Genomic DNA, 13,670 nt, shown 5'->3' with positions numbered 1-13,670 from the left:
TTTTCATATAAACCACAGAATATATTTAATTCAAATTAAACATGAAACTAGAATAATGTTCGCTCCTTATCAAGTAGCAATTACATTGTTTAAAAAAAAAAAGAACAGTACATTTCCGTCTACATTCTGGCAATCCAACAAGGCCAAGGCAATCCACTTTGCTGAGGTGACGGATCCAGCAGTCACCACCAATGCTTGTGGTTCTAAGGCAGTCGGGGAGACACAGACCATACTTCATACAAAATGATTCTGCAGCACGTCCGAAGGAGAGGAACCTCCCTTGTGATATATAAGAACGAAAGCCCAAGTAGCAGGAAGCAGGTGACTTGCGCAATGGATGTACTTTATTAAATAGATAGTTAACGCATTGCTTTTTATTCATTCCAAATTGCTGATGGCGCTGCCTGCATTAGTAGCAGTGACAAATGCTTCCTACACATGCCTCGGCAATGATACTCTTTCCACTGTAGGTATTTCTTTTTTCTTTCTTTAAAAAAAAAAATTTTTTTTTTTTTGGCATGATTCTTTCCCATGTAAAGAAAGCCAACTTCTTCAAGACACAGGTCATTCAGCTTTAAGTGTCAGCCTCGGCTCTCTCCTCAGGCTGTGAGAAGGCCATGTCCTGCATGGTGAGGCCTTCTTTCTCCCTCCACTGAAAGCTTCTCGCTGTTTGGTCTGCAAAGATTAACGTCTGCCTGCCCCTGCTCCACTCGCCAGGGTGGAAGGGGTCAAGGGCAGGGGGTGGCTTTCTTCACAGGGCGGTACTTTCTGTATCATTGTCCATATCCAACAGAATGCGGCCGGGCAGGTCTTTGCTGGCTGAGTCTGAATGCGTTTCAGGAAAGATGCTGCGAAGCGGTTCTGAAACCCTAGAATTGGCGTCTGGACAAAAACACGAGGAGACATGGTATCAATGCGTGGTAACACCCAAGAGGCCACCCGAGGAGAGGAAAAGCTGGAAAGTTTGAGAGTCAGCCCATGCACGCACACTCCCTTACTAGAGGCACCATCAGCCCTGAGAAGTTGAGTCAAGCCTTTGATACCCCAGGGGCAGCCAGCCACATGGCACAGCCCCACCTCCTGGCTCTGGTGGTCCTTTCTGTGAGTGCACGGCAGTCCTCTGAGATGCGACCCTGGAAGGGTTTGCTTGCTGTGATGGAGGAGAGGAAACCTTATTCCTACCAATGTCTCTAACACATTAATTGAAATCTCCTGACACCATCTGGGCTGCAGGAATAGCTGAGCTTCACTGGGAAAAGTTCCCTCCTCCGAGGTTGGCGAGTGTCCTCCTGTTATTAATGCTATGCCCTCAACCTCGGCACTAGTGACACTTGGGGCCGGATCACTCCGGACTGTGGGGCTGTCTTGTGCACCGTAGGATATTTAGCAGCATCCCTGCCCTCAACCCACTAGATGCCGATGGCACACAGCTCTCTTTCCCACAGTGTGACAACAAAAGATGTCTCCAGACACTGCCAAATGTCCCTGGGGTGAGAGAGGGGAACAATCACCCCTGACTGCAATCACTGAAGTGGAGCACCAAATCTCCTACACATATTAGCTTTCTCATCTATTTCTAATATTGGGCTGGCCAAAAAGTTCGTCCGGGCTCTTCTGTACCATGGAAAAACCCAAATGAACTTTTTGGCCAACCCAATACTTATATAACTTCAATTCCTTTTTCACGTCTTATTATGCTGGCTGGAACTCCTTCAGCAAGACAGTAAATACACGGGTCCTCGAGCCATCATCCCTCGCTCCCATGCTCACAAGACACCTTAACCAATCACAGTCCTCTTCCTAGTGCGACAGTGAGCCTCAGATTCCTTCATTCATAAACAAATACTTACTGAGCACCTCCCACATTCTACCGGTGAGGACACAACAGTGAACAAGCCAGACACAGATTTAATGAAGCCTACAGCCAAGTGGGGGAGACAGGCCCTTCTGTCTTGAAGAATTTGTTTCTCTGGTAGATGTGAGTTCTAGCAAATGATGAGCCTTGTTAGGGATTTTAGGGCTGGTGGAAGAGAGAAGGGAGACGTTCAGATCTGTGGTAGTTTCACTGTGCCAGGTTAGAGCTAGTCATGTAAGGAGCAGGGAGGGAGGGGGAGTGGGAGGTGGGTGTGCTGGGGTTTCCCTGTTATGCTTAAGAGCTGCTTTTCTGCACTTGCTGTGGTGTAGGTACACCGTGTCTGCCCTTGCTGGGAGCTATTTTCGGCAGTACTTCTGTTTTACCTGCTCCTAACCCACGCAGACAGAGCTGGCAAATGCAGGTGCACCCTGGGAGGCTCACTGCTTTGAGACTGGTTCCTGATCCAACACGTGCCCACAGCTCTGAGCTGTGAGATCCACTTACTTCCTGGGACGTCCCTTTACTCTCAGTGACTCCTGGGTTGGAAGGCCCATCCGTCGAGGTTTCCTATGCACCACAACCCAGAGAAACGTCTAGATTTATGAAAGTGCCAAGGTGTCAAAGAGTTCAGGTGCTGGATGTCATTTCAGACAATTCAGGTCTTATAACTGTAAAACCAACTGAATGGTGCTGAATTGCACTGTCTAATGGTACAGTCAAGGGTGGTCTATGTGCACAGAATACAGGCTGTGTCAGATGTGTCCTCAGCACAATGAAAGTCAATGAGGGCAGGGACCGTGTCTGTCTTGCTTACAGTGTGTCCCTAGTGCCCACAACAGTGACTGGTTAATAGCAGACATTCAATAAATGTTGTGGTTCTCTGTCTGTCTGTCTGGATAGACGGATGGAGGATGGATAGATAAAAAGTCATCCAACCATCTTTCCAAAAAGCCTAGACCAACCATCTTTCCAATCCTCTTTTCTGATAGCCTCATGTAAAGAAGTAGCCATGTCTTGAAGACAACACTGATACAAGAAACCCACTGTAAATTCAACCCCTTTGCCACTATCCTAACTCAACAAGACAAATGGTACAATCAGCCAGTGTCTCTTCTTGGCTCAAAGACTTTACAAGGAACCATGGAACTGACATGCATGATGCAAAGGGAGTGTACATACTAGTTAGATTTCTACTTATGAATATCTATATTTACATGCAAACTTAACACCTATCAGCCACAGACCCTTTTCGGAGGACAAACTTGCTATCTTTCTTCTTCTCCTTTCTTCTTTTTTTTTTTAACTTCACAAATAAATCTGGATTTGTACTTTTCTGAATTTCTCTAGCTATCTATGATGAACACACATTACTTACATACTTAGGAAAAAATGCGGCACAAGGGAAATTCCTTTACTTCACCCCATCTGGTTTACCTGAGGCTGGCGGGTTTCTTCCCCCAGTCCCTCTCTCACTTTTATATGGATCATTTCTTGAAAGAAAACAACAAATCTGTTTACACACCAAAAGCAGTAAAAATCCCAGCATGTGAGCAGAGCCAGCTTTCAGAAGGAGACTGATCTTCATCACAACAGCCGATGCTATTGAGCAGCTGCTACTTTCCAGACGCAGTGCTAAGCACTCCACACGTCATCACAACACAGCACCTCACTGAACCCTCATGAAATAACCCCAAGGCAGCGTCAGCGCCACTGTAAGGTAAGCAGGGGAGACTCTGGGAGGCTCAACTCTCCGACACAGCCGAGCCAGACTGGTTGGGCTCTGGAGCCTGGTTCTTAATTTGCAGAGGGCGTCTCCTTCCCCCACCGAGGAGGACGTATGCCCTTGGGTGAGCGGCCTGGGAGAGAAGAGAGTGTCTAAGCAGATGATGGCTTGAGTCTTAAACACTCTGCTTCATCTTAGTACAAAGGAGATAAAGGTTATTTTAGAAAGATGCCTGCAGGAGCCCTTCAGTATTTTTTTAAACACCTCTAAAACTTTCTGGCTATAGATTTACACAAGGCATCAGTTTTCATTATATGCGTTCCAAGAAGGGCTGGTCTTTGAGCATATTGCTTGGAGCTAAGTTCATATGAAAGATATTAGATTAAAAGAGGAAAAAAAATAAAAACAAGAAAGCAGAGCAAGGGGCCCAGGTCACAGCCTCCGCTCACAGGCAGAATGCCATGTGGTTCACCACTGCTCTGCGGCTCTGACTAATGTAGCCTGGTTCCCTCCTTTTTTGAGTATCTTTATCCAGGAGTGGACCCTCCGAGGGTGGGAACTGGCATTCTACAATTTAGAGTATGGTCCTAGAAAGTTTGTCACTTCAGCAATTTTGAATATGTGCTTTAGGTTGTAAACCTCCCCTTCGGAAAGGCCAAGGTTATTCTGATAGCTACTTTGACAGGTAACAGATCCAAATACATCGTTGAAATCAAACATTTCAGGCACGGCTGCAGGGTGAATCAGCCCCCTCCCGATCATCAAATCCTTCTCTAAACTACAGTCTGAGGGAATGACTTCCTTGTAGTCCTCATCAGTTTTCTAGGGCTGTGAGAGGCTGACTCATCTCTGGGAGACTGAGTCAACTTTTTATTATTTCAGTCAAAGGAGAGATTCTGTTCCAGTCTCACTGGATGTTTATCTTGACATGATTCTGACATCTACTTATTAAAAATAAAGTGCAAGTAGAAGCAGAAGCCACTTAAATGTCCAACTACGAGCAATAATACATCTGCTTAATGAAATATTATGCAGTCATTGAAAAACTACATTGTAACGTGGGAAAGAGCATGTGATGTTAAAACCGCAAAATCAAAATCTGTATATGCCAAATAATTATGATTGTGCATCCCCTTGCCTTTTAGAAAAAAAAAAAACTAGGAGGAAAAAATAAAATATGAATAGTGGACTTTTTCAATTATGGGAGGGTGATTTCTTATTGTTTCTAATTCCCCAATTTGTTTTAGTATCATACTTATTTTTAAAAATGCATTACTTTCATGATATAAAAGGAGTTTAATTTTAAAAAGCAAAGGCTATGAGAACCAACAAAGTCCCAAGTGTCTGATGACTACTACTGTGACTCGTTCTACCACCACACAGTGGACAAATGACTCACTAAATTAATCTCAGCCTCACTAAATTAAGAACATCTTCTACTCCAGAGCACTGTCTTTTTTTTTTTTTTTTTTTTTTTTTGGCGGTACGCGGGCCTCTCACTGCTGTGGCCTCTCCCGTTGCGGAGCACAGGCTCCGGACGTGCAGGCTCAGCGGCCATGGCTCACGGGCCCAGCCGCTCCGCGGCATGTGGGATCTTCCCGGACCGGGGCACGAACCCATGTCCCCTGCATCGGCAGGCGGACTCTCAACCACTGCGCCACCAGGGAAGCCCCAGAGCACTGTCTTTTTAACCCACCACCAAGTGGCACATCAGGATCAAAATATGGATGCCTGGGCTCCAGACCTCCTGCGTCTGTGTCCCGGCATGAGTTTTTAAAACGGTGACATACGAATCTAATACCTAACTCTGTATTATCTTTTTTTTTCTCCATATAAATGATAATAAATAGCTACCATTTACTTAGACCCCCTGTATATTAAGAACCGCACGATGCTTTTCTTATTTTATCTACTGTAATCCCTTTGAAGGTTATTCTCATGAATGTCACCATTTTACAGATCAACCAGGTTGTGCCGTGCCATTGTTACACAGAGTGAGCTGAAATTTTAATTCAGGCTTGTCTGATTCTAGTCTGTGCTCTTTCTACTACCCCTCAAGCCTGCCCAGTACAGAAAAGACTGGAAGTTAAAGAGGTAACAAGGCCAGCCTGGTGATGACGTGTTGCATGGCTGTGAACGCGCTTAGTATTCAGAGTACTTGGCAGCAAGCATGAACAAAGCCAGCCTCCTTTAGCACATGCACTATTAGTAGGGGTGCAAGCAGGCAGGGTTAGAGTGACCGGTTAATATCAGGCATTAGTGCACAAATATGATCATCAAGCAGCAAAAATGCTTTGGCCAATCAGGTGCCTTTTCCTTACCATTAAATATTCCAATTTCAGTTCCTACTGAATATGGCAGGTCATACATCTAAATTATTTAATAAAATGTTAAATTAGAACACTCTTGGCTAAAATCTATTACTTTAAAAACAGCAAGATGTAAACTCTTTTCCTTGGAAAGCTAAACTCCTACTGCTTTCTTTTTCTTTCTTTCTTTTTTTCTTTTTCCTACTGCTTTCTAGAGAAACAAATTAGGAAGAGATTCACAATGACAGCAGAATCCCTCCTTTCTCTGGTGCTGGTGCTGAGCTGCCACAAATTGGCTGTCAAACCTGTTTAGCAGCAGTAATCACCCCCCAAGAGTTTATCTTAATCCCCAGGCCTTAATTCAATTTTTAAGATTAAATGCTCTAAATGAATAACCTGTTCTCAGGAATTTGTCTGTCTAGAGTTTTCCAAGTGAAAACATGATGTCATAATAAAGGACTACCTGTCTAGGGAAGTGACATTTTTTTCTTCTTGAAATACCCAATGGCTATATCCAAGATTGCTTAATAGCAGCATGAACAACAGGAGCATATTCATAAATTCTAAATGCTGGCCTTTTGTGTACTCTTAATGGCAATCCAGGGGATTTTAAGAAATTAAAAAGTAATTCTGTAATACAAAGATAATGGTGGTGACCTGTAATTTCTTGAGTTAGGAGAATTCGAAGTGCAGAGTGGTTTTAAAATATTTAGCTAATATCCTAAGGAAAAGTATTTATAATATCAAATTTCACTTATCTGACAAGTGTCAAAGTACACAGCACTGCAGTGTTACAGCAGATCAATAAAATAAGCTTCTGAAATAAATACACCCCAGGTCAAAATGGTATTAAAGAGCAGACGTAATTCTGGTCTGTAGTCTTTCATCTAAATAAAAGGGAAGATCTGGGAATAAAATTCTGATGTGTCACAAGTATTGAAGTGTTAAAAGGCTCAGCCTTAATTAGGGTTTAGTCATTTCACTCTGTGATTTTCACACCCAACTGGGCAACCACAGACTTTTGGGTTCATCAACTAGGAGTCAGGAAGGCGGAATCATGCCTTTGTGCCCTCCTCTGTGCTGTAAAGATCGCATTCTTGTTTTCCCCTTCTGGTATCTATAGAAAAGTCTTCCTCAGACCAAAGATGTGAAAACTCTGGCTAAGTAGTCCACTGAAGGCTTAAGGCTCAGATCAGCTGATTAAAGCAGTAACGAGAGGCTTATTCCGTCTAAGTGTGGACCTAAAGGCAAGATTCAGATGAGCCTCACAGTACCTTTCAAAAAGCTCATATGGTTTAAGAAAGCAAAATGTAAGCATGCCAGAATGCAAAGAAATTTAGTGTGGGATCTTTGGAGGAAGATTGTTTTTTTTTTTGGGGGGGCGGTTCTGAGAAATTCAAACACCAAATTAAGAAGCTCCATGCAGTTAACTTGCACTTAAGAGATAAAATTAAAAATTAAAGCTCAAGACACAAGGGACTCAATTTTCCGTGCTAACTGCACCCGAGACCTCTTTGGATGTATGCTGATGAGCCAATCAATGAGAGGGAAATCACGCTGAAAAGAGCAGAATGCTTGTGAAAGTCTTACCAAAAAGAAAGGAGACATTTCTTAGTATCTTATCTGAGCGGCTTGAAATCGGGCTTGCAATCTACTGACATCTACCTCTTGAATTCGAAGCATTGCAGCTCAAAGTGCTTCTGATAAAAACAAAAGTGATGTCTAGAGAATGGATGGCAGGGGGTCAGATGGCTGCTCCTGAGCACAAAGTCAAAAGCACGTATGCAAAACACGGCTAAGCAGGAGCATTTGGAGCTGCAGGAAGCTGCTTGGGGGTGGTTACAGACCTTAGTCCTGGAAACCTTCCCCACCTGTGAGGGCGCTAGGAAGGGCATCTATTGGGAAACAAACAAACAAACCAATGTGGCTTTGTTTTTTTAAACATAAAAGCTGAAGTGTCATCAGAAAAAAGTTAACAATTTATAACACACACAAATCACGCATTATATTCCTGAAAAAAAAAAGTTATCAAAAGAAAGACTAGTCGGTTAACCCTCATCATTTAGGGTACCAGTGTGGGGTGTATCCTTTGCTCATTTTCAGCAGAGATGTCATTCAGGATGCTTGGAGGGCCCAGAGGTATATTTCAGCTACTTCTCTAAAAATGGCTCCACTTAGGAAAATTTAAAACTAGGCTGTTCTAAGAAATGATTCAAAGCTCCTAATTACCATTTTAAGAAAACACACTAAAAAAAATCTATCCATCCCATCCTTAAATCAAATAGTAAATTAGAGCACTTGGGATGGAAATTTTTAAAAGAATCATAATTAAAGAAAATGGTCATGTTCTAGACTGTCTATAAAAAAAATACCCCATTAGGTAGGTAAAATCTGTACAATCACCAATACCCAAAACAGATTTCCATGCAATTATGAGGAAATATTGATTCTTCTGTCCTTTGCCACTAGAGGCTGGCACTCTCATATGATCATGTCCCAAATCTCCCTTCCCAGAGCATCCAATGTGGCACAAATCACGTTTTTTAAGATTATACCTGAAATGCTTCAATTTCTATGAATATTTTTACTCTTAAAAGGAAAATAAGCATTTTAATGAGGGATTCACTAAGAAATGGATGTCATGCTCAAGTTGTACAATACCTTCCACCTGGATTACCAGGTCATTATACCTAGAAAAATGTAAATGTAGATGGCTCTTAAACACATAGTGAACCTATACATCAGGGGTTGGCAAACTTCAAGGGCGAAGTAGTAACTTTGAAGGCTCTGGAAGTATATGACCTCTGAAAGGACTACACAACTCTGCTGTTTTAGCATGACAGCCAGAAAGAATATGTCAACAAATGGGTGTGGTTGTGTTTCAATAAAACTTTATTTATAAAAACAAGCTGAGGGCCAGATCTGTCCTGCGTGGTAGTTTGCCAACCCCTGATATAAACCGAAGCCTAAATGAGGGGGAGCAGTAAAAAGCCAGGTAGACTGGACAGGGGGAAATGTCTGAACCCACTTCCCACTTACCCGTGACTATTTTGGAGGAGGTGGGAGCTGCGATGTTGAGGCTGCCATCCCCGGCGGAGTGGGCGCCAGGAGGATGAGGGGGTGGGGGCACGCTGGGCCGGTTCCTCGGCTTTGGTACTGGTCTCGGTCTCGGCAAGGTTCCAGCGTGTGGCTGCGTGGTCTCAGGGTTACTCACCACCTGGCCGGGGTTCTGTTTTCCTAGGGGCGGAGTGCTGGGGGGCGTCGGCGTCTGGGGAGGGGTGTGGGAGGACTGCTCGAGTCCGGGCTCACCGGGCGTGGCCCCGGGGGCCGGCGGGCCCTGGCTGCCTGGCTTGGTGAGCGCTGGCGGCGGTGTGGCCTGCGTGGGGGGCTGCGGCGGCGGGTGGTTGGGGGCTTGGATCGGAGACAGGCTGCTGGAGTATCTCCGGGGTGCGGAGAGCTGCGAGGTGGCGCAGGGCTGGCCTGGGGCCTGGCCGGGCGGCTGAGTTGGGGGGGAAGGGCTTCGGGTGGACGGCTTTGGTGACAGGCTGGGTGGATGCTGAGATGTTCCTGGAGAACTCTGGCCCCCGGGATGGCCAGGAGGCGGGTTTCCAGGTTTCGGGGGTGCTGGAGCAGGTTTCTTAACAGCTGCACAAAGGAAAAACACCTCTCAGGAAGAGCAGCACGGTGATGGCCAACGCCCCCTGGGCCAGGGTACCGAGGTTGATGTCACCGTGTAAGCCAGCTGAGATCAGCACCCAGGCCCACTCCCAATACGACGCCAGCTGGTGGCACCTCACCACCGTGGTCCTCCTCCCCCAACTTAGTCTAACCGTGAAAAAAGCATCTGACAAACACAAATTGAGAGACTGTCTTTAAAATGCGAGCACTCCCCAGAACGGTCAAGGCCGTGAGAAAACAAGGGAAGACGGAGAAACCGTCACAGGCCAGAGGAGAGTAAGGAGACGTGATGACTAAATGCCCTGTGTTCTTCTGGGTGGGGGCCAGCAGGGGTCGGAAGACGGCTGTTAGAGGAAAAACCGGTGACATCTGAACAAAATGAGTTTGGTGAGTACTAATGTACCAACGTTGGTTTCTTAGCCGTGATAAATGTACTGTGGTGATGTAAGATGTTAGCAGAGGAAAGTGGGTCAGGGGTATGTGAGAACTCCAGACTATCGCTGCAACTTTCCCGTAAATCTAAGATTATTCCAAAATAAAAAGGTTATTTTTTAAAAGTACATTATACACCTATAGGTCTTTACAGACCTGTCATTTTAAAAGTTGAATAATTAGAAAACTCAGTTAATGGAGGCCGCCCCGCCTACATGGAGTCTCTGCTCAAAGCCCACTTGACAGCGACCTTCTCTCATGAGGAGAGACACAGAGAAGCAAGAGCAGCTAAGCGGTGGGGGGGGGGACCCCTAAGCACGACTGGTCTGCCTGTACATAACCATGGACCCCTTGCTCTAAGCCATCTTCTCCTAGAGGACTTGATTTTTTTTATAACAGAAATTCTATGAATTCCAGAATCATTTGTGCTAATAGATATATTCTAGATAAAAGTACAAATCTGGATGATCGCCTTAGATTCGGCTCTCAGGAGAGCGGAATCACATCCGTCTCCTCCCTACACCAGCTGAGATCAGCATCACTGGTGGTGGGAATCTGGTACTGAGAATGGTAAGGCAGGTAGAAAAAACAAGTCTGGAGACTGGGTTTGGGCTGAGAGGTTGGGTGGAAAGGAGAGACTTTAGCATATTTCAAGTTCTGCTGAGCTCTTACTAATCGCCTAAGGAAGGGAGAGGGAAACGAAGGGAAGAAATGAACATGTATCACTCACCTAACACATGACCAGCACCAAGTTGGGCCCTTTACATAGACTGTCTCATTTAAGTCTCACAAGCACACCACAAAACAGGCATTGTTATATCCATTTCACGGTGCAGAAAACCAAGGCTCAGAGAGGTCAAGTGTTTGTAAAAGGTCACACAGCCAGTACGGAGCAGAACAGAGGCTCACACCATGTCCTGTGGACTCCTTGGACTCTTTTTTCCCTCTTCCTCCTTCCTTCACTGCCTGGCTTCCTGCTCATAGGGGCCAGGGTTCAGGAATGAAAAGAGTATAAAGTCTACTCTACTGGCCTAGAACTTCTGATCCCAGAACTGGGAAGAGCTTTTCCCACAGAAACAACCAACCAGCTGACAAAGGAATCTGGAATATTAGCCACACTCTGGTTATCATAAGCAACTTGAAAAGAAAAGTTTCTAGCTCTCTGTTCTAAGCAATGTTAATTATAAATTCATATTGAATAAAAGATCATTCCTGACACTTAAGGGAGCAGAGGGAATTAGAAGAGGAAGCATGAGAGTAGCGTGATAAGGCTCAAGTCCCACATTGGTCACGTCTAACATGGAGGCCAGGCTGGGAGAAAGGCAGGCCTTGTCTAAGGCCACCATGAAGGTGCTGGGAGGCTGAGCCAGGGTGGGGGATGGCACACAAAGGATCAATCTCTTCCTGAGATCTATGACTGCAGGAAAAAGGAAGCAGGAAAGACTCCGAATGGGGCTACGAAGGAACCTCAACCTGAAAGCAGGGCTCTACCTGGAATCCAGGTAGAAAAGACCTAATTTCTCTTGAGCACCAGTTGGGATACAGACAAAGGTGGTGGTGGCTCAGAGGAAAGCCTTCTTAAGATTTTTCAATAGCAAAACTGTTATTTATTCTATTTCCCCAGTCCTGGTTACAGAGGAGATATTAAAGTGATATGGACTCAGAAATATATCCTTTGCCCATTTTTCAATTATCTGTTTTTTTTGCTATTGAATTGCATGAGTTTCTTATATATGTTGGATATTAACCCCCTAACTTGACTGTGGTAATTATTTCACAATGTATACATATATTAAGTCATCACACTGTATCGTACATCTTAAAAGAAAATGCAACATGGGATTCTGGATTGATACTGGGACAGAAAGAAAACTTTACTGGAAAAACTCAGAAATCTGGTCAAAGCCTGAAGTTTAGCTAATAATACTGTATCAGTGTTAATTTCCTGATTTCAGTAGTTGTTCTGTGAGATAGTAAAATTAAGAGAAGCTCAGTGAAGACTATATGGGCATTTTCTATACTATCTTTGCAACTCTCCTTTAAGTCTAAAATTATATAAAATTCAAAAAATTTTTAAATATATATGTCATTTCATATTGAAGATTATCCATCCTCCGATAAATGCAGTTGGGAGTTAAGACAGGGTACCATGGTTCACATGGAATTTAATTGGCTTTAGAAGCATTTTCAGTAAATCATGTCCCTTTCTAGACCAGAGTTTCTCAACCTCAGCAGTACTGACATGTTGGGCTAGATAGTTCTTTGTTGCTGGGGGCTGCCCTGCACATTGTAGGATGTTTACCAGCATCCCGGGCCTCTACCCACTAGATGCCAATACCACTCCCCTCCCTGCTTGTGACAACCAAAAACGTCTCTGGACATTGTCAAGTGTCCCAGATGGTGGGGGACAGCTAAATCATCCCAAGTTGTTCTAGATCTAAGAGGCACTTGAAGCTTTCAGACCACACATATTTGAGTGCCCTCTCTGTGACAGGCACAGGACAAGGGCTAGGAATACTGGAGTGCATGAGTCAGGTAAAATCCCAGCTCTTTAAGAGCTACTAGGGGAGACTGGCAATACGCTAAAAAACAAATTAAAAAATTTCAGATGGAGGAAAAGGCTCTGAGAGAAATAGAGTGATGTGACAGAGAATAATTTATGTGAGTGGTGGGGTTGGCAGGTGGTCATCAGTTCAGACTGGGTGGTCAAGGAGGGTTCACGAGGGAAGTACTCTTTGAGCTGAGACCTGAATGATGGAGGAACCATGTGTGACGCAGAATAGAGAGAACAGAAATAAATCCATGCCTATACAGTCAATTGATCTTCGACAGGCTACCAAGAATACACAATGGGGAAAGGATAGTTTCTTCAACAAATGATGCTGGGAAAACTGGATATCCACATGCAAAAGAATGAAATTGGACCCTTATCTTACACAATACACAAAAGTCAACTCAAAATGGATTAAACATAGGACCTGAAACTGTAAAACTCCTTGAAGAAAAGGAGTGAAAGCTTGGTAACATTTGTGTTGGCAGTGATTTCATGGATATGACCCCAAAAGCACAGGTAACAAAACAAAGATAGATGTGTGGGATTACATCAAACTAATAAGCTTTGGTACAATCAACAAAGGAAACGACAGAATGAAAAGGCAACCTACAGAATGGGAGAAAATATTTTCAAACCATGTATCTGATAAGGTGTTAATGTCCAAAGTATATAAAGAACTCCTGTAGCTCAATAGCAAAGAAATGAATAACCTGATTTTTAAAAAAAGAAATTAAAAAAATTTATTTATTTATTTGGCTGCACTGGATCTTAGTTGCGGCACACAGGGATCTTCATTGCTGCATGCGAGATCTTCGTTGTGGCATGCGGGATCTTTAGTTGCGACATGCAAAGTCTTAGTTGTGGCATGTGGGATCTAGTTCCCTGACCAGAGATTGAACCCAGGCCCCCTGCATTGGGAGCACAGAGTCTTTAGCCACTGGACCACCAGGGAAGTCTCACAAACAACCTGATTTTTTTTTTTTTTTTTTTTTTTGCTGTACGCAGGCCTCTCACTGCTGTGGCCTCTCCCGTTGCGGAGCACAGGCTCCGGACACACAGGCTCCGCGGCCATGGCTCGCGGGCCCAGCCGCTCCGCGGCATGTGGGATCTTCCGGGACC

The 13,670-nt window shown here is 44.4% G+C and overlaps 1 protein-coding gene across 7 annotated transcripts in view; it reads right to left on the bottom strand.

Moving 5' to 3' along the window:
• ARHGAP17 (Rho GTPase activating protein 17) overlaps nucleotides 1-13,670 on the bottom strand; it is a 90,047-nt gene continuing 76,377 nt past the window's right edge. For 2 of the 7 annotated variants that reach the window (XR_014291528.1, XR_014291529.1), the window contains 3 exons: nucleotides 8,927-9,532; nucleotides 7,478-7,782; nucleotides 821-882 (listed from right to left, as the gene is read on the bottom strand). Coding sequence is in view for 5 of the 7 variants with exons in the window: in XM_082600495.1 (XP_082456621.1) it covers nucleotides 752-882; nucleotides 8,927-9,532 (737 nt within the window). In the remaining 2 variants the exon portion in view is untranslated. Of the gene's footprint in view, nucleotides 883-5,899; nucleotides 5,949-7,477; nucleotides 7,783-8,926; nucleotides 9,533-13,670 lie in introns of those variants that run through there. The other 5 variants (XM_082600495.1, XM_082600499.1, XM_082600496.1 and 2 more) reach the window with 4 other exon arrangements.

The sequence above is a fragment of the Mesoplodon mirus genome (assembly GCF_964341445.2).
Source record: "Mesoplodon mirus genome assembly, chromosome: 15".
Taxonomy (NCBI): domain Eukaryota; kingdom Metazoa; phylum Chordata; class Mammalia; order Artiodactyla; family Ziphiidae; genus Mesoplodon; species Mesoplodon mirus.
The sequence above is the reverse complement of the archived record's forward strand: the minus strand, read 5'-3'. Positions and strand labels throughout refer to the sequence as shown.